Raw genomic sequence first — 21272 nt, 5'->3', positions numbered from 1 at the left:
GAATCAAACCCGCGTCGTAGTTCGGCGACTGCTGACACATGCCCAAAGTTTATCATCTGCTGGCATTCGTCCGAATTCATCATCTGTTGACATTTGCCCAAAATTTATCATCTGCTGGCACTTGTCCGAAATTCATCTATTGACACTTGCCCAAAGCTTATCATCATCTTGGCGGTGTCCAAATGGGACGGGACTTTCCGAGGAGGTTGCCGCCGCTTTCATCATTTGCTTTGACTACGTAATTCTTCCATCTCATACTCTTGTTTTGAATTGAATTCTTGGTGGATGTCATCCTTTACATCTTGATAATGGTCTCGGAAGCCAACGGCTTCGAGCCCCAGCAGAATGGCTCTAAAGTCGAAGACTTTAGAGCCCCCAGTTGAAGCATATCCTGCTATATTTGAAACACAAAAACGTACTAGCAATAATCATCACATAAGCATATTTGGATCATCGATATTGAAATTGGATCATTTGAAATACTGGGTCATCGACCCGAAAATTGAATTTGAAGATTTTGAATGATTGGGTCATCGACCCGAATTTTGATTTTGACATTACTTGGTATGTTGGGCCATCGACCCAAAAAATTGAATTTGAGTTTTTGAATTTTGAAAGATTGGATCATCGACCCGGAAAGATTCTACTACTTGGATCATCTATCCAAAATTTGCAAAAAGTTTTTGAAATTTCGGAATTTTGAACTTTTGAAATTTTTTGAAATTGAACCTTGATGGGTGAGCATGAAATACGACTCAGACACTTCGTATGACTCGTAAACAACGTGGGCGTAGCCCGCTACCGTAAAACAAAAAAGGAAAATAAAACCCTAAGTGTGCACGGGCTTTAAATTCAATTACTGACTTATTGGGGGTAGAAATGTAAATTGGCCAATCCGGCGCACCAAAATGGCAAATGGGAATCACAAGGTCGTCGACTTGGGATGTAGATATCGTATGTCCTGGGCGTCCTCCCGAGGGCACATGGGAATCAAGATCACTTGGCATTGACAAGGAGGATTAAACTCACAGAGCAACAACGTTGGCTTCGCCCAGACACTAAACACAGACTGATTTTATGAAAGCACTTAGACATCACATATCACTCTTGTTGGGAACATTCTGTCACTCTTCTCCTCGCCTCCTTTCTTTTCAGCGAGTTTTCATCATTTCTTGCCACCGCCTTCTTTCTTTTCAGCGGGCTTTTACTAATTTTCCTCCACGCCTTCTTTCTTTTCAGCGGGTTTTTCATATTTTCTGTTCCCAACACAAACCCACATCTATGTGACTCAACATCTTTGCTAAACGTTTAGATAAAGCTCATTCTGAGACTTGATACTATTCATATGAACCTATATCCTTATCCTAGCTTAAGTCGAGTACTGAGACCAACTCAAACAAATGCGGCTTCATTTGGACTTGGTTAAGACCCGTAAGAAACCGACAAGATGACAACTTGGTTGATGAGTGGATTGAATCCCTTATTCTGAAGGACTGCCTACGTATTCGCGTGGAGCGAAATCAAATCCGACGTAGTACGATCATGGTGCATAAACATGGCATTCTGATTGTGTGTACACACTCGAAGGTTTCACCTAAGGTATCATGTCATATCCCATTCTAGCCTGTAAAGTACCGTTAAATCCCGTGTCTAGGGTTGGTAACAAAAGGTTGTGGTTCTTTGGGATGTGGAGCTTGGTAAAAACAGGTTCGTAAGAAAAACGATCATTCTGAAGGTTCGTTTTGTGATGCTAAGGCCAAGGGCTATGGCTTATAACATGGTTGGAAATGGTGTCTCAGGCTTGATGAAACCCGAGTACAAAGAGGTTGGGAATTGATGTGGGTTCAAATTTCCATGTCTGGACCCTAAAGGCTAGGTATAACAACACAAGCGGAATGATTCTCAAAATTCCCGACTATACCCTTGTAACTGTCTCAGGAAGGACTTAGAGGGTAAAGAGGTCACTACTTACGCTTTTGGGCTTCGCCCATTGAACCTCAACTATGGGTACTTGACTTGAATTCTGGCTTCCGTAACTTCGACATTTAACCAAAAAGCATTCCGCAATAACTTCAACATCTTTTTTCCTTTTTTCTTTTTCTTTCATCTTTTTTTCATTTTTCATTTTTTTTTTTTTCATTTTTCCAATTTTTCTCTTTTTCTCATTTTTTCATTCTTTTTCACCTTTTTTTTCTCTTTGAAAATGATCTTCTATTCATTCTCTTAGTCATAAATGGATACACCTTGAAAACTGGGCTTCACCAACTAATTTGGATAGGAACTAACAATTCCTTGTTAGAACGGGTTGATATCTTCTTTCTTCGAGAGGGGATGATTTTGCTGGGGAAAAGGCTTGCCTTCCGTCATCGATAAGGGAAACAAGGAGCTAGTCCGGGTTCGTCCTAGAATCATCTAAAAGTTTGTCATAAGCACTGGTTCTAATGAAGGTTTTCTACCGCCAGACATGGAATAGGTAAAGGAATCAAACACGGGATCCTATTGTACCTTACATTTTGAAACGGGACATATTTCTACCCCAGGGATGCCTTTGAGTGTGTTGTGCATTTTATCATGCTTTCAGAATGATTGAGGATTGAAAACAAGACATATTTGGAAACGAACTGCAACTTTTATTGGAATGGCAAAAGCTTAACAGACTCGAAGGAATGACTCCTAGGACACACCCTAGGTCATCGTGGAACAAACGACTCAACTTCAAGGAAAGAAAGTTCTAGACTCGACTCGACTAAGATAAGAAAACGGATCCCGACTCATAATTTTCAAATCTGGTCTTGAGCTTTCTCTTGTTCAGGTGTCAGCTTAGATGCTCGGCTCTTGTCCTTGATCCCTTTGATGGTCGGCCTCCATCCCGAGGTAGTCCTCTGAGGATCTACGCCAGTGATGAAGGTTGGTGAATCGAATTGTCTTTTATTAACTTCGTTAACGAGAGGAGTACATTCTAGAGCAAGACTCCCGACTTGAATTTCATTCTTCGGGTTTGGCAAGAATGCAAAGCAATCCACAAATATTTTCCCGATAAACACCCCTTTCAAGTGACATGGGCGGATAAGATGGGAATAATCGACATTGTCTTCGATAGAAACAAAGTTGGCATGATCACCAAATGGATTGGTGATGTTATTGGGTTTAACAGTTGGGATCGGGAGTGTTCCATTCTCGATCATGTCTTGGATTTCGTGCTTCAGTCGATAGCACCTTTCAGTATCATGGCCTTTCCCTTGATGAAAGGCACAGTAGGCATTCGGTTTGTACCATTTGCCTTGTTGTTCAGCAGGTGGATCCGGAGTTGGACCAATAGGCTTCAGCTTTCCTTGGACGATGAGCCTTTGGAGAGCGTATGTATAAGTGCATCCAATATCGGTGAATGCCCTAGGCGTTTGGCACTGCGACTTCTTCGATTGCCCTTCTAATAGATTGATGCCTTCATCTAAATGGGTCGCTGCTTGGGCCTTGCCCTTAGACGATGACGCCCCTTGGTACCCTTTCGGCTTTTCAGCCTCTGCCCTTGTGACATCATCTTCTACCTTTATCCCGATTCTTATCAATTCTTTGAAAGAGCCAAAATTCTGGTATTTCAGAGCATTGCGGTAAATAGGTCGTAGATTCTTTACGAACTTATCTACCATTTCAACTTCGTCAGGCTTCTTGGCTAATTTCACGCTTTCAGCGCGCCATCTTGCAAGGAATTCAGTAAAGCCCTCTTTTTCCTTCTGTGTCATAACCTCCAAAGTTCTTATGTTGGTTTGAATCTCGGCGTTGTCAGCATAGTGCTTACAGAACTCCACCGTAATATCTTCGAAAGTGGGGAAGTTCTTAAGGTCAAGGTTATAGAACCACGCCTTCGGGTGTTCATCCAAAGATTGGGCAAAACTTTCAGAGAGCATGTCAGCAGGTACTCCCTTCAGTGCTAAGTACCCTTTATAGGCCTTAACATGGTGGACTGGATCTTCGGTGCTTTTGAACTTTGGGATGTCAGTGAGTACCATGTTCGTGGGCAACTTATCCTGAACTGGGGCATAGGCCTTAGCATTCTCATAGTGGATGTTCTTCCCCTGGGAGAGTTTCAGACGGTCTTCGATGAACTTGAACCGTTTCTCCAGATCGGTCAGAGGTGGGGTAAATGGAGGGGAATCTTCACCCAGCTTAGATTCAATTGCATCCATGCGGGTCATCATGAGGTTCACGGCCTCAGTAAGCTTGTTAACAGTATCTTCCATTGCTTGACGTCGGGTTTTTGGCGGCCTTTCTACAAGAAAACCCCGAACCGAGTCAATATTCAAATGTAAGAGCCCATGCACACTTAAGGACACGACACCAACTTGACTCAAACAAAAACTTGACTTGAGACTGATTAACCAAAAGGTTCGACTCACGGTTGGATTTAGACCTTGACTCATTTTAGACTCGACAAAACGACATGACTCAAGCTGTCATAGCTCGATTCTAAACCGGACTCGGTGTGACTAAACCCGTGATTGGACCAACATAGTCCTTAGGTTCGGGTGAAACGTCCTAAAGGGCCTAGCTTGGGCATTTTTTGTGGACTATCCTAGACCAAAAGGTCGACCAACATGACTCAAGGCCCAAGAGGTGAGCTTGGGTGACCCAACAAGGTCGTGTTCTAGACTCTTAGAACAAAACACACCCGGCCTAACACGGCCATGACCTGGACACGACTTGACGCATTTCATGCTTGGTTGAGGTTCGAGAGGCATTTTGGATTGGTTTTGAAAAAAAACGAAAGATTGATTCGAAAATGAGATTTGAAATAGGCAGCATGCCGGCTATAAAAGCTCATTTCGGGCCGAAAATTCTAGTCCTATTTGGGCAGCATTCCGCGTTTTTAAAACCATGCTATTTTGAAAGTAAGTTGTTCAAAAGTTCGGTTTTGAAAAGGACATGGGAAATTTCGAAAAAGACTCGGGAAAACAAATTGCACATTGTCATTCTCATGTTGTAAGGATGTATGCTCCTAGACATCTCTAAGTCTCGGCAAGTCTTCTATAAGAAGGTCTATGCCCTCCATCCTTTTGCGGTCTTATAGAGCAAGGTGTCTTAAGGTAGAGTACCTAGAAGATCGTCCCCACCATCAAGAACCACGCGAGGTGAAGTGGAAGCGAGCAATGTGCAGCTTCCTAGCATAAGGGGACGTCGCCCCCCACACATCACGAAGAAACGCTGGGACGGCCCGGGCAAGTCCTTAAGGGTTTATGCATGAATCGTAGCACTATGAGTAATGTTTTACTTTCCAACACTTTCTTTTCAAGTTTCACCTCGGAGGAAAAGACCCTAGAAACAAAGTGTAACTAGTCCTCTTTTCCCCGGAGTCGCCAAATCGTGGACAAGGCCCTCGGGAACTGCGTCCGCGGGATCCACACTAGGCATAATCGACTCGAGGTTCTTTCGAATCGAATTAAGACAAATTAGAGTCGCCGCCAAGTTTTTTGGGAACTTGGAACCGTTCAAGTCAACTTTACACCTTTCATCGAAAAGCATAAAGCCAATCGACTACGAGTGATTAAAGATAAAGACTTGTACCCTATATCACTCGATTTGAATGACTCTCGTAATCCAATGGTATTTAGACGGATCCACAAACCATAGATCTTGAGTAAGGGGTGAGGGTACGTGTTGGGAAGCTCATAAGGACACCCAACCCCGCCCGTCAATAACGGCCTCTACTAAGTCAAGTGTCGGAGTTCAAACAAGGTCATAGCTACTACGATATATGAAATACAAACATTGTTTTCAAAACCCTAACATGTGAAGTTTCTATGTCGATTTAGATGCAACTAAACTAACTTTGTCAAAGTTGTAATTTAGCATGTGGGTTGATTGATCTAACAACATACAAAGCAAACAAGGCTTAAGAGGGAAAGGGGGAGCCGTTGGGATCTAACCTATTACAACCCAGGCATTTCATGCCGACACAACGAGAAATAAATTACAACTCAATCTAATTACAACAACTATCGTAATTACTTTGACTCAGATTACAATACAAACTAACAAAATACAACTTAAACTATTAAGTCTTAATAAACGAAACAAATGTAAACAAAAAGCTAAAGCTAAGTTAGACTAATTAAAGATGTTAGCCGAATTATTAGTTAATAAACAAATTAGATTAGAATTAAACTAATTAAATTAAAATAAATAAGTACAAAGGCTTGAAATAAATTAGGTACAACTTATTAACTAAATTGAACCCAACTTATTAAAATTATTCACCAATCCATATTTATTAAAATAGGATTAGTAAACAATTAAAGAAACAAAAGAAGAAAAGAAACTAAAACTGGCAGACCCGTGCAGTGCACGGATCAGAAGTCAGACAGACCTGTGCAAGGCACGGTTTTTGTAGAAAAGCAAAGTTAATTATGTTTTAATTACGAAATTAGTAAAATAAATTATGAAAAAATTCATTAAATTAAATTTACAGATTTTGAACCATAAAAGATAATTGAAACGACTTTTAAAAAATTAGAAATAAATAAAACAAATTAAAGGTTAATTAATTACAAATTGAATTAAATAAATACGAACTAGGTTAGGTACAATTCTAAATCGTCAACGAGTGCAAATGGAAAGGTGTTAAGCACGCACTTCCATGCTAGCGAGAAAATCAAGTGATAAGAAAGATGTATTCAATTAGGTTATAGAATTGTTAATTGATTTTAAAAGCTATGTCGATGCCACCTAACATGTCTAATTAGGTTATTAAAACGATCGAATGTCGTCTAAATACGTCATATGTTAACAATCAGAGGTTAAACTAACATACAACGGATCCTAGGGTGTGTCGAATTGGCCGAAATAACAAAGGGGTCAAAAGCGAAGAGCGAAGTTAGAAATTCGTTTTATTTACGCCCTACCTTGAACACGAGGATATGTAAATGAGACGGGGGTGTACGACCGACTGATGTAGCGGTTTCTTTTCCCATCTCAAGTCAACGCGGGTGTTCATGGTGGTACTTTAACTCATACTCGGACTAGACTAGTTTCATAGTTAATTAAACAATCGATAAACAAAATGATAAACGAATAAAACAAACTATAAAAGAACAAGCATAAAAAATGAAGTAAAAAAGGAGAAAAAGGAGGATTTGATGCACCCTCAACCTACATGTATCTTTGACACCGTCTTGGGTCGTAATCGATGGTAGATTTTATCTCGAGAGGCCGTCGTCGACGAAGAAACAAAGCAAACACGCGTTTTTGGACAAATCTGGACAGCAACTTTCAAACGATGATTTCTCCCTCGTTTCACGACGAAAATTCGATTTAAAAGATGTTTTGAAAACTAGAAAGAGAGGAGAACAGAGATCTTAAAGCAACCCCTGCTCGTTTTGGGTTATTGGGCACGAAAAACGAGCACAAACAGAACTGGACAGACAAGAACAAACCGCGAAAACAGAGTGTATAACACTCTGTTTTTCGAGGGATTTCGTGTACTCTCAAGGGCAATTTGGCTCGTAAATCTTTGTCTAATATGTAGATGAATGTTATGTGGTTAATTAGGAACAAGAAAATCGAGTTTTGATGGAGGTTTGAGGGAGGAACGAATTCTTTTTCGAGGAAGACACACAAACAGTTTCAGTTTGTACGTCGGTTTTGTGGAGGGTTTTTGAGAGGCAATTAGGGTTTGTTTCTGAGGTTTAAAGCTTGTGAGTGATGGTAGGATGTATGTAGAACTTAGAGGAATGAATGTATGGTGAAGGGGTGGTATTTATAAGGAGTTAAAGTAGGGTAAAAGAGAGGGAGAGGCAGTCGGGCCTGCTGAACATAGCTGCTGTCCAGCAGCTTTTGGGGGGTTTTCTAGGGTTCGTTTGGGGGTTTTTCTTGGTGATTAAGGTAAGGTAATATGGGTAGGATATTAGGGTATGGGTTAGGGTTAATGGTCACGGGTTTTGGTGGTATTTGGAGCGGGTTTTGGGCTCGGGATTCATCACGCAAAACAGGGGGTAGGCTGTTTGTATGCGGGCTGTTTGGGGGGTGTTTGGGATGGAATTTGGGCCGTGGTTATGGGGGTTCGAACTGGGTTGGATGGGTAGAGGCTTAGGTTGGTTAGTGTACTCGATATTCGTGCCAACTCGTAAAGAAAACGGGCCCAAAAACCGAGCTAAAATCGAGCTCAAAAAACATGCTTCTAAAACGAGTTTTCTTCGCTTTTAAAATCGATTTTTCAAATCAATTAACACATTAAAATAAATGATTTTTCAAATCAAATATATTCATAAAATGATTTTTCAAATCAATTATTTATTTTATTTTCAATAAAATAAACTTGGGAAAATAAATTCAAAATAAAATAAAATAAATTGAATTCACCTAAAAAAGCTATAATTTAAATATCATTTAAATTAATAAAATGAACTCACTTAAAAAACATTAATTTAAATATCATTTAAATTAATAAAATACTTCATCGACGACGCCCATTCTACATCGTAAAACGAGCTCCAAATAATGACAATGACAACTAAAGAATACATGTGTCCTATCATCATCGGGTGTTTGTCGGGTTCTCTATAAATTCCAATATCGACGGATACGGGTATCTACAATCAGAAATGCTGGCCTCTGGTTAAAAGGGATGTCACAAAGGCGATCCTATCTATTCTTAACTCAGGTGCGATTCTCAAAGAGCTGAATAGAACTTTCATCACTCTTATTCCTAAATGTGATAATCCAGAAGGAGTTCATGACTATAGACCGATTAGTCTTTGTAATGTGATTATGAGAATTGTTTCGAGGTGCATCACAAATAGACTGGCAAAGGTGATGGGTTATCTGATAGGAGACTTCCAGAACGCTTTCCTTCCTGGAAGACAAATCTCGGATAATATCTTACTTGCTCATGAAGCCATACACAAAGTCAATTCACACAAAAAGGGCAAGACTGGTCGTTTTGCTTTCAAGGCGGATATGAGTAAAGCTTATGATAGGGTTAATTGGATCTTCCTTGAAGCAGTCCTGGCTAGAGTGGGTTTCCCGAGAAGAGTGATAACTCTAATAATGAATTGCGTGACTACAGTGTCATATCAAGTACTTTTCAATGGTGCTCCACTTCAATTATTCCAGCCAAAGTGTGGTCTTAGACAAGAAGACCCCCTCTCTCCCTACCTATTTGTGCTATGTATGGAGGTGTTTTCAAAAAATTTTTTAAAGCTACAAAATAATGGAACTTTAAAGGGTATAACTTTGGCGCAAGGAGAAAGACAATTGACCCATTTATTTTTTGCGGATGATGCGGTGTTCTTTCTGCAAGATAAGGATGGATCAGTGAAGGCTTTTAACAAACTATTAAGAAATTACTGCAAGGAGTCAGGGCAAATTATCAATGAGGAGAAATCCGGGATTATTTTTAGCCCTAGTACCAAAATAATGAAGGCAAGGGAGTGTATGAGGACTCTGAAAATTAAGGGGAATAAAGGTATGGGAAAGTATTTGGGGCTACCGACGGAGTTCCAAGGTTCAAAAAAGGCGTTCTTCGAGGGCCTAATTAACCATGTGGTAAAGCGCATTTCGTCATGGAATGGAATTTTTCTATCTCCAGCTGGGAGGCTAACCCTCATTTCATCAGTTCTATCAAATCTCTCAAATTACTGTCTATCGGTATTCAAGGTACCGGTAAGTGTGACATATAGAATTAACTCTCTTTTGTCACATTTTTGGTGGGCTGGATGTAAATCAGGAAAAACCATTCACTGGTGTAGTCATAGATTCCTTAGTCTCCCAAAGCGCGAAGGTGGACTTGGCATAAGGAATATTGAATGCTTGAATGAAGCATTACTGGCTAAACATGGGTGGAGGATTGTTTCAGGCCATGATTCATATTTTAGCCGGATCTTTAGAAAGCTACTTTATAAAGAGGAATTAATAGAGGGCGGTGTAATGAGATATACCCCTGGGTATTCATGGGGTTCAAGAAGTGTACAACATGGATTGAAATTGATAAGGGAGCATATGGGATGGAAGCCGGGGCCTCTATCAAGCCTTAATGTGTGGACTAGTAGATGGGTGGAAGGGGAGCTTGCGGAGGGAAGGAACGAGATTATCTCAGTTGATATGGACAACACTAGAAACCTTCAGGTGAGAGACTTGTGTAATGAAGGGATTTCAGAAGAGGGTGGAACATGGAAGAATGATATGATAAAGGAGTTATTCTCGGATGAAACTGCTAGTAAAATTCTTGCAATGCCTCTTTGCTTCTCTAGAAAGAAGGATACGGTTTTTTGGACGTATAGTAGTAGTGGTGAGTATAATGTGAAAAGTGGGTATGGAATTCTATTCTCAAAATTTATGGAACTAAAAGGTTCAGAGAAGGATAGAGAAAGAATAGGAGCGGAGGAGAAGACCTTCTGCAGGAGGAAATTATGGAAACTGCCGGGTCCGGCAATGTGGAAGATACTAATTTGGAGAATCATTACTGATACATTGCCGGTGGGAGTCAACTTTGAAAGGAGAAATATTCAACTTGAGATAAGGTGCAAATTATGTGGATATGAAGAGGTCAATACTGTGACAATGGAACACCTTTTCAGGGATTGTGAAATTTCAAAGCGGCTTTGGGCATGCACGGAACTGGGTATTCGATCATCACAAGCACATAGGATGGATATTAGGAAATGGGTAATGCAGTGGATCAACTACTTAGAGAAACTTGAGGAGGGTACTAGTCGCATCATACGATTTATGGCTACATTATGGTGTATATGGTGTGTAAGGAATATAATTATATTCAAGGGGGAGAGCTTTCATCCATTTCTTTTCCTAAACTTATGGACCCAGGAAGTACGAAAAGCGGATGAAGCTATGCTTGTATGCAACAAGGATAAGGTGAAAAGGACCCAAGAGGGAGAGGAAATGGGTGATGACACGGGAAAGTGGATAAGGGAGAGTAAGCCTTTCTACGCGATAGGTGCACTTTACAATTGTGAATGCACAAGAGTTATGGTTGATGCAGGATGGAAATCAAAGGAAAAGGCAAGCGTAGGATGGGTGGCGTACACTGAAACAAGTCAAATAATGGTGGAGAAGTACAAGGCAATCAAAGCTGAATCAGCCCTGCAAGCGGAAGCTTTGGGATTACGCGAAGTTATCCTTTGGGCTAAAGAGGAGGGGCGGTGGCATGTGGAAGTTTCGACTGACTGTCTACCTCTTATTGCTTTTTTTGCAGGTTCGGAGAAAGCTCATCACATGACTAAAGAGATACTTGAAGATATTCTAGCTCTTAGTGGATATTTTCATTGTCTATCCTTTAGTTATATTCCTAGGTCATCCAATAAGGTGGCTCATAGCCTTGCTAAGAAGGCTATGACTAGTTAGAGTAGGATCCTTGTCTTTACAGCTATCAAAAAAAAAAAAAACATTTATTACTTTCTATTTTGGGTTTCTTATCATATGCCTAGTGGGCATAGGTTAGAAAAATCCTTATATAAATAAATGATTTTTTTTGCAGCATAAATAAATCATAAGATGGGAGAACGTTAGGATTTATTAACAACATGCAATTAATGGTGTAGGAAATAGAAATCCTCTGGAGATTCTTTAGCTTTTAGTGCAACAATCACAACTCCTCAGTAAGCCGCGGGTCTGCCTCTAACCCATACCACATTTATCAAATACGACTAAAACTAAAACTAAAAAAAGTTATTAATTGTTAAAAACAACTCTAAATCATTAGTTAGATAAAGTTATTAGTTAAAAAAATTTGAGTTACAATGGTTATTACCGTTTTTCGTTGTCTCAAAATTCCAAACAAATTTTTGCTATAGTAGATGACTTCATCAAAGAGACATCGAATATTCCCATGCACTTCTACTCCTGAAATATTATTAAACAAACTCAAATATTAGTACATATAAGCAAAAAAATTGGACGACAGATTACATAACTAAATTGATTATATAGAAATAATAAAAAGCGTATGCATGCTTTTATACTTTATCAATAAGTTCTAGTTGATTCGCAAACACAAAACTGCCTTTACGAAGGATTTAATTATTATATGATAGATATTAGGAGTTTTAGGCCTATTATAGTTCTTATCATAAGAGTGTACCAATTCATACGACATTTATAAATAGTAAGATAAATATTTAAATATATTAATTTATATTTTAACAATTTGAAAAAGTTGGAGTGTACGTTCACTATGATTCTATTGATAGCAATGTTCTTCTTATTGTGAGAAACCTTTGCTATATAATTCCTCCGCAGCAGTTCAATTAGGATATAAACAGTAGCAAATTTTATCATAAACAGCAATGGTAGCAAATTTTATCTTTTCTTACTAATGGAAGGAACCCATTTGACTAAGGTTAAATTTCTTAAGGAGAGGGGTAATGATTTTTTTAAGCAAAATATGTTTGGCTCTGCTGGCGGCTGCTATGAAATGGCATGTCGACTGTTATGTTTGGTTTTGGAATCGATGGAGGATTATGACGCTGAATCTGTATTGCAACTAGCAATATCTTTAAATTTGAATCTAGCGGCTTGCGCTAACAAGCTCCATGAGTATGAGGTGGCTATAAACTTTTGCTCTTTGGTTTTGTCGTCCTTCCCAAAAAATGTTAAGGCTCTTTTTCGTCGAGCAATAGCTTGTATGAAGACTAATATGCTCATGGAAGCGCAAACTGATCTTGAAACTGCGTTAATGCTTGAACCTAAGAATAAAGATATCCTTAGAGAATTGAATGTTGTCAAGAATCTACGGGCTATTAATCATAACAGTAAGAGGAGTATAGAGGACCAGTTGTCATGTGAGGTGGCTAGAGAAAGTAAAAGACCTATCCCTGCTGAAAATACCGCGGACACCTTGGTTAAGGATAATGGGGGGTCTTCTTGTGGCTCTTGCATTTTTCCACTTTCTGACTCCACTGTCATGGATACCTGCATTTCGGACGATGGTATTCCTATAAATCGCGAAGGAAATTCTTCTCCTAATTTTGAGTTGGATCACAATCACAAAGACCCTCAAATAGGTGATAACGAGTATATTCCTAAAAGCTCGGTTCATGAGTTCTCAAGAAAGGGTGGAGGAAATTCAAGGCTAAGGATCTCTGGTCAAGCTTATCAAAAAATGCTTCAAGGTAGTAAGGTGAATTTTTACAATAAAAGAGACTTGTCTACTATGACAATTCGGATCCTTAATACCAATGTCACAAAGGAGGGAGGAATTGCAAGAGATCATTATAAGGGAAAGAGGAGGAGGAGACGCTCAAAAAAGCGGAAACCGAAGACGGAGGTGGTAAATGAAGACACGGTAATTGAAGACACGGGTTCTTGTTCTGGAGCCATAAATGGGATTCATGTTGTTAATTCGAGGGAGTCCTTTATTGGGGATGTTAACTCGAGCTCCTTCTCTATTTGTGACGACTTATATCCTTCTGGTTCTCAAAGCCTCCAAGGAGACCAGATGGTTGTCGCCCCTAATTCCTGCTTCCCTGTTTCTTTGGTGCATGACACGACCAACACCTCTATTTGTTTCCAAGCCTATAAGGATCCAAGTGATCATGAGTCATTCCTTTTTTCTGGACGTAAGAAGTGCAAGACTCCTCTGTTTGGTAAACGGTCACGTGCCTCGCCTACACGTAGGCTTTGCAGGAATCTCTCAGGTAATCGTCAAGTGAGTGAGACGAAGAGAATTTTTAACTTCAAGAAGAATCATAGGCAAGGGGATGAATCTCCGAGACACAATGTACCTAGTTGCTCTACAAGTAGGTCTTTCTCCCGTAAATCTCTACGTCCTCGAGGCGTAAGTGTGTCTTGTTGCAGGTACTCCTCTGAAGCCCAACTGACAAAGAAGAGAAAAGAAGAATTCGCTCATTTGGCAAACCCAGATCGTCCCCTCAAGAAGCCTTTTCTTTTTGCTAACCCCATTCTTAGTTTATTTTCTGTTTCAGATAATGTAATAATAAAGGCTGGCTCCGAGAGTCGGCTAAGCACTATGATGTAAGGAACCTTTCTTTCCCGTTGCCAAAAAAAAAAAAGAAAAAAAAAAAATTTATCTTTTCTATATTTATTTTGTAACCTCTATATATAAATCCTTAAACCAATTAAACTTATTTTAGCGTTTTTAAAAAGATGGACTCTCTGTAATCGTCCGAAAAAAGCTTCCTTTATTAATATAGATAGATAGATATTGATGAGATTGGTGTGTTTTTAAATTATTATTATATGGCATTTATATATGACGGTATTTAAATTCTAGCTTTTAATTCCACGGTTTTTCTATTTTTATTGAATGGTTTAGCTATTCTATTTTATTTATTTACTTCCATTTGATCGTGAGTTTTTCATCTAATACAAAATTATTTTCTCGTATAGTCATTATGTCGAACCTTATGAAACTAGAAATTAAGGCTCTTGACATTACTGGGAAAAATTATTTATCTTGGATGCTGGATGTTAAATTACACCTTGATGCAAAAGCTCTTGGTGAGACTATTAAAGAAAATAACACAACATCGAGTCAGGATAAGGCTAAGGCCATGATATTCCTTCGCCATCACCTTAACGGGGGACTCAAAGTTGAATATTTGACTGTTAAAGACCCCCAAGTGCTTTGGAAAAATCTAAAGGATACCAGAAAACGGTAATATTGCCGAAAGCTTGTTATGACTGAATGCATTTGAGATTACAGGATTTTAAATCCGTAAGTGAATATAACTCAGCCATGTTCAAAATTACTTCACAACTAAAATTACGTGGAGAGAAAATTACTGATGAAGAAATGTTAGAAAAGACTTACTCTACTTTTCACGCAAATAATGTTGTCCTGCAGACACAATATCGTGAAAAAGAGGTATAATATTGATGATGACAAAATTGAGAAAAATAGAAATGAAAATGTGACTAATATATGTTATCGATGTGGAGGAAAGGGCAATTGGTCTCGTGTTTGTCGTACTCCAAAGCACTTGGTTGATCTCTACCAACAATCAATAAAGCGGAAAGGAAAGAAAGTGGAGACTAATCTAGTTTATGAAGATAGAGATGACGATTTTGATATTGAAAATACAACCTATTTAGAAGTTGCTGATTTCTTCACCGCCCCTAAAGAGAATAATTAATCTTCGAGCCAAGATAGCATCACTGTGGAATAATGATTTATTTTCTCGTATTATGTTTATTTATGAACTTTATCGGTTTGTTTGCTTCAAAACTTTTTATCAGTTTGTTTGTTTTAAGATATTTCATCATTTTGTTTGTTTGGGACATTTTATTAGTTTGAGTATTTTATATGGAGATGCTATTTTAATGAATGTTTTTTTTATTTGCCATACTTATGACACTTGTTTTATTTATTTGAAGCAAATGAATATCTCTCGAGGTCAATTAAATGGCGAAGAATTATGTCTTGCGGATAGTGCAACTACTCATAGAATATTCAAAAATAAGAGATATTTTTCACACTTGATAATGAAAAAGGCCAATGTTAGTATTATTTCAGGTAGTACAAATATTATAGAAGGCTCCAGAAGAGCAAATATATTGTTACCTTGGGGAACAAAAATTGAAATAATTGATGCACTATATTCTCCTAAGTCTCAAAAAAATTTATTAAGTTTTAAAGATATTCGTAATAATGGATACCATATTGAGACAACATGTGAAGGAAATGTTGAATTCCTTCTAATCACAAGTATAACCCAAGGCATTAAGCAAATTAAAGAAAAGCTACCCGCATTCTCTAGTGGATTCTACTACACCAATATTGCTATGATTGAAACAAATGTTATAGTAAACCAGAAGTTTACTGATAACTTTACTATTTGACACGACAGGTTAGGCTATCCCGGTTCTACGATGATGCGAAGGATAATTGAAAATTCATGTGGTCATTAACTAAAGAGCCGACAGATTTTTCATAATAAATTTTCATGTTCTGCATGCTCGCAAGGCAAATTGATTATACGACCATCACCAGCAAAAATTAATCATGAATCGATAGTATTTCTTGAAAGAATACAAGGGGATATTTGTGGACTTATACATCCTTCAAGTGGACCATTTAGGTATTTTATGGGTTTAATCGATGCATCGATTAGATGGTCACATGTGTGCTTGTTATCAACTCGAAACCCGACGTTTGCGAGACTACTTGCTCAATTAATAAAGTTACGAGCGCATTTTCCAGATACACCTATCAAGAATATTCGTCTTGATAATGCTGGTGAATTTACTTCTCAGACTTTTAATGACTATTGCATGTCGATTGGAATAAATGTTGAACATCCCGTAGCTCATGTTCATACACAAAACGGTCTAGCTGAATCTTTAATCAAACGACTTCAACTAATTGCTAGACCATTACTTATGAGGTGTAAACTCCCAATTTTTGCTTGGGGACATGCTATATTACATGCATAATCACTTATTCGCATTAGGCCAACGGGTTATCATAAATTCTCCCCATCTCAATTGGTTCACGGTCAGTGATGCGTGTATTTTATATATGGTTTTTACCTTATTTTTACACGTATTCCTGTATTATTTATGTGGCATTTAGCCACATATGTCCCCCGAATAGCCTACTTTGGTCTATCTTGTATTAATTGCAGGAATGAGCCGGAGGGAGCATAATCAAGCCCAAACTTGCCCCGTTTGCATGCATTCCGAGGAAAGCAAGAACCGGAGCTTGGAATTTGTCCCTTAGAGATGCGTTAAGTAGTTTCGGAAGGTGTTCAAGAGTTTACCCGTGCCAATATAGCTCGATCGATCAAGTTGGCCGCTGAAACCGGTCGATCGAATGCTTTATGCTGCTTAAGAACCTCGATCGAGTTATCACTGTACTCAATCGAGATGGGGTGTTTCCTGGTTCCTCGATCGAGTACTTAATGTTCTCGATCGAGACGTTTGGTTTGGATTTAGCTCGATCGAGTGGTTTCATTCTACTCGATCGAGAGGATTAGTTTGATACGCAATTTCTAGTTAATTTTCGGATATTCTCATTGTAACTAGGAATAAATAAGAGAAAGGACGGCAGTCATACAATCTTCTTCTCTTCCCTTCTCTATCATCTCCTCTCTTAGTACTACTTTTTAGACCTAATTCTCCATTACTTGGAACTTCTTTATAATCGGTATTTCTTATCTTTAATTCCTTTACTGATTATTGTTGCAATTTCATCCTTGTTTACATCTCTTCTATTGGTTTCTCTTCTTCTTGTCTTTGCCAGTAATTTATTCACTATGTCTAGTTTAATTGTTGTGTTTATTGTTCTTATTCTCTCAACTTTGATTATGCGTAGCTAATTCATCTAAGCTAAGACATAGGGGACTCATGGTAATTAGGGAATCTTGAATAAGTGATTAGGGTTTGATGTGAATTAGGTTTGTCTTGTTATCATTGCATTTAACTGTAATTAGCTACTTGAGTCGACGCATTTAGCTAGTTAATTTCGTTATGCCTTGACCTAGATCGAGAGATTGGAAGGGGTAAGACCTGTAATGAACATTAGGGCATACTAGTGAGGGTGAAAGCTAAGCTAATGGTGCTTTAGGGTGAATAGCGGACCGAGGGGACCTTTTCGTTACCTTGCAGACTGAATTTATGCTGACATGTGACCTTAGATTGGACTCCTAGAAAGCCATGGTGAACCAACTGTCCTAACTGCTTCTCCTCATTTGTCAATCTCCTTATACTTAGTCGTTTTCTCTCTTTTCTCTTGCCTTATATCTTAGTAGTTTAATACCAAAACAAACCAAAACCTCCAAGAACGGTTATTTAGACAGACTTAGTCTAGCGTACATTTTCCCATCTCTCTGTGGATACGATACCCGACTTACCTCTACTATATTTATTAGTTGAGCCGGTTGGTTTATTTTTGATAGGGCTGTGAAAGCCGTGTCATTCAGGAACAAAATATTTTCCATCTTATAGTTTTTGGTTGTGCAGTTTATGTCCCAATAGCTCCACCACAGTCCACAACGCACAAAGATGGGCCCTCAAAGAAGGTTTGGAATATATGTTGGATTTGAATCTCCGTCAATAATCAAATATCTTGAACCAACCACATAGGATTTATTTATGGCTTGTTTCGCAGATTGTCATTTTGACGAGTCGGTTTTTCCAATTTTATGGGGAGACGTCAAATTGTTGGAAAAGGAAATTAAATGGAATGAATTATCATTATCTCATCTTGATCCTCGTACCAAACAATGTGAATTTGAAGTTCAAAAGATAATTCATTTACAAAGCTTAGCTAATCAATTACCAGATGCTTTTACTGACCCAAAGAGAGTGACTAAGTCACATATTCCAGCTGTAAATGCTCCGTCCAAAATTAAGATCCCAGAAGGACAAACTAAAATTGGTAATGAGTCTAATGCACGCCAGAAGTGTGGCAGACCAATTGGTTCTAACGATAAAAATCCTCGAAAAAGAAAAGGGGCAAAGAATGAAGATGGCCCGATGGAAGATGAAGTAAATTTACAAAAATCTCCTGAAGAGAATATGGACATGATTGAAAATTCAGTTCCAGAAGAAACTCCGGTACCTGAAAATGAAGAGGTCTCAATAAATTATATCATGTCTGGTATCACTTGGAACCGAAATCAAGTCGACGTCGATGATATTTTGCATGCAATGTTGCGATAAATGTTATGAAAAATGAAGAGGATCACGAACCTAAGTCAATGGAACAATGTAGACAAAGAGATGATTGGCCAAAATAGAAGGAAACAATTGAATCAGAACTAAAATCTCTTGAAAAGAGAGAAGTATTTGGACCGGTAGTTCATACACCTTAAGGTGTAAAGCCAGTGGGATAAAAATGGGTTTTTGTACGGAAAAGAAATGAATCTGGTGAAATTGTGAGATATAAAGCTCGATTAGTTGCACAAGGATTCTCACAAAGACCTGGTATTGATTATGAAGAGACTTATTCTCCCGTGGTGGATGAAACTACATTTAGATATTTAATTACTCTGGCAATAAGAGAGGGACTTGACTTACGTCTCATGGATGTAGTTACAGATTATTTGTATGGCCCACTTAAAAATGATATTTACATAAAACTCCCAGAAGGATTTAAGCTACCAGAAGCAGAAAATTCGGGCTCCCGAGAACATTATTCCATCAAGTTGAATAGATCCTTATATGGGTGATACCGTCGTTTCAGTACCAAAAATAAATACCTAAGTACAACTAACAGAAGCTAGCAATAAGTAGGGTCGATCTCCACAGGGAGGCGGTCACTATCTACTTGTCAACTTGGTCTGTCTATGTCACAGTTGGGGATTTTTAATTGTTTGAACTAAACTAAAGGAGATTAAGGCAAGATAAAAGGTTAAGAGGAATTAATAAGAGAGAAAGACTAGGACGTCGGGTCATAAATGGACGTCAGTTGATTGCAGTTAAAGTCACAAATTAGTCGATGTGTTGGTCTAAGGGGCAACGAATATCTCCTTTCGGTCTCAATTCGCCCTAAAATACTATTAGCTTAGCTTCCGCCCTCACTAAAGCATTCTATTGTTCACTGCAGGTCTCACCCCTTCCAACCTTCCTGTCTAGGTCAAGGCTTACCAAAATTAAAAAGGCTAAAGGCATCGATTCAATTAGCAAGATACAATTAAAGCAGCGATTAACAACATAGACAAAAACTACAACGACAATCTATGAACCTAATTAGCAATTAACATCCATTCATCGACTCCCCTAAATCCTAGCAGGGTAATTAGCTAGACATAGTGAATAAAACAAAAGAAGGAAAGAAGAATAATAAACATTAAATAAAAGAGAAAAGGGAAAGAGAGAATTACAGAGTAAAATCCGGGAAAGAATAGAGAAGGTAGTGTTTAATAGTGAAAAAAGGAAAAGAGTAATGTATCAGATGTCAAGGAACAGCGTCCAAGATGTGTATGGTATATCCTAAATGACGTCTCATCGATCCTATTTATAAGAAATAGGATTTTTATTTGACCTAATAACGAATTAAAGCTAAAAAGCCCGAGCCCAATAGCAAACCACTCGATCGAGTCATTTGAAACTACTCGATCGAGTAGAATTAAGCTCAAACCACTCGATCGAGTGAAATAACCACTCGATCGAGCAAACCCTAAAATAACACAATTCGATCGAGCATAAATAATACTCGATCGAGGTCTTCTTTCATCCAAAAGCACTCGATCAACCAACAAAGCACTCGATCGAGTAACTTTGACTTCAGCAGCCACTTGTTTCGTTGATTTCAGCTTCGACTTGTCTATTTAGCTACCAAAATGGCTTCATGCATCCCGTGACGACAATATTTCCGGTCCAAATTCACTCTTCCTCCAAATGCATGCTAAACGGACGATAAAAGGCTTGATTCCACCACTTTCGGGTTCATTCCTGCAAATAAAGTAAAACAAACCAAAGTAGAATATTTGGGGCATATCGTAGCATAAAACTACGAGAATAGCATAGAAATACGTGCATAAAGAGGCCTAAAAAGACTATATAAAATGCACATATCAAATCTCCCCAAACCAAACCTTTACTCGTCCTCGAATAAACCAAATGCAAACTAAGGAACGGATAAGAAAACTCAGAGCTAGCTACAAATGCCCACTTAAACCGATTTAATGCAAGCAAACTAACACTTATAGCAAAATAGTCAAATGCAAACGAATTGTAAGATGTTTATAATAAAGCTGAACCGTCGACCTTGCAAGACCTTTAATGATGGACTCTCACGGGTCACTCTTCTTTCATGAAGCAAAGGGTAAGCATATGAATTGTGAGAGAGAATGAAATATAGTCGCTCACCTAAACTACGACCAACATAAACATCCATCGCAACAGGTAGTCCATGCCGCCAGTGGGGGACCGCAGCCAATCCCCACCAAAATCCCGCTCATCAACGAGCGATAACCTTGTCCCTTAATGTGCATATCCCCTACCTGTGATGGGTTCCACGGAGGGCGAACTAGGGCGTGAAGCCACTCCCGCAAGTGACTCCACCATAACCATCACAACATCGTTACAACCACCAACACCATACCACCACTCCGATGATCAGCAGAGAACGGTAAAACGCAATACAATCACATCTTAATTCAATTAACAGTAACTGAGTAGGGAAACCCTACCTTAGCACAACAGCAGTGAAAGGAATCAAGCAACTAGAACGGCTCGTCTACGAAGTCTTCGCCTAAATAATAATCACATAACACAATTACTAATTGCAAAACCCCATTTACCCCAATTCATGATTAAAGACAAACCCTATGAATAATCACCAACAAACATGGGGAAAA

The 21272-nt window shown here is 38.7% G+C and overlaps 2 protein-coding genes across 2 annotated transcripts; both read left to right on the top strand.

Annotated features, from left to right (window-relative positions):
* The first annotated feature begins 8760 nt into the window (after positions 1-8760).
* Positions 8761-11352, top strand: LOC141645854 (uncharacterized). Its single transcript, XM_074454039.1, has one exon. It carries the CDS (start codon positions 8761-8763, stop codon positions 11350-11352), a length of 2592 nt encoding a protein of 863 aa, XP_074310140.1.
* A 3008-nt stretch (positions 11353-14360) lies between these two features.
* Positions 14361-15101, top strand: LOC141645843 (uncharacterized). Its single transcript, XM_074454030.1, has 2 exons — positions 14361-14623; positions 14813-15101. The coding sequence occupies exons 1-2, from the start codon at positions 14361-14363 to the stop codon at positions 15099-15101; spliced, it is 552 nt and encodes a 183-aa protein (XP_074310131.1).
* Positions 15102-21272: the final 6171 nt, after the last annotated feature.

This window comes from Silene latifolia, chromosome 1 (assembly GCF_048544455.1).
Source record: "Silene latifolia isolate original U9 population chromosome 1, ASM4854445v1, whole genome shotgun sequence".
Taxonomy (NCBI): Eukaryota; Viridiplantae; Streptophyta; class Magnoliopsida; order Caryophyllales; family Caryophyllaceae; genus Silene; species Silene latifolia.
The sequence above is the reverse complement of the archived record's forward strand: the minus strand, read 5'-3'. Positions and strand labels throughout refer to the sequence as shown.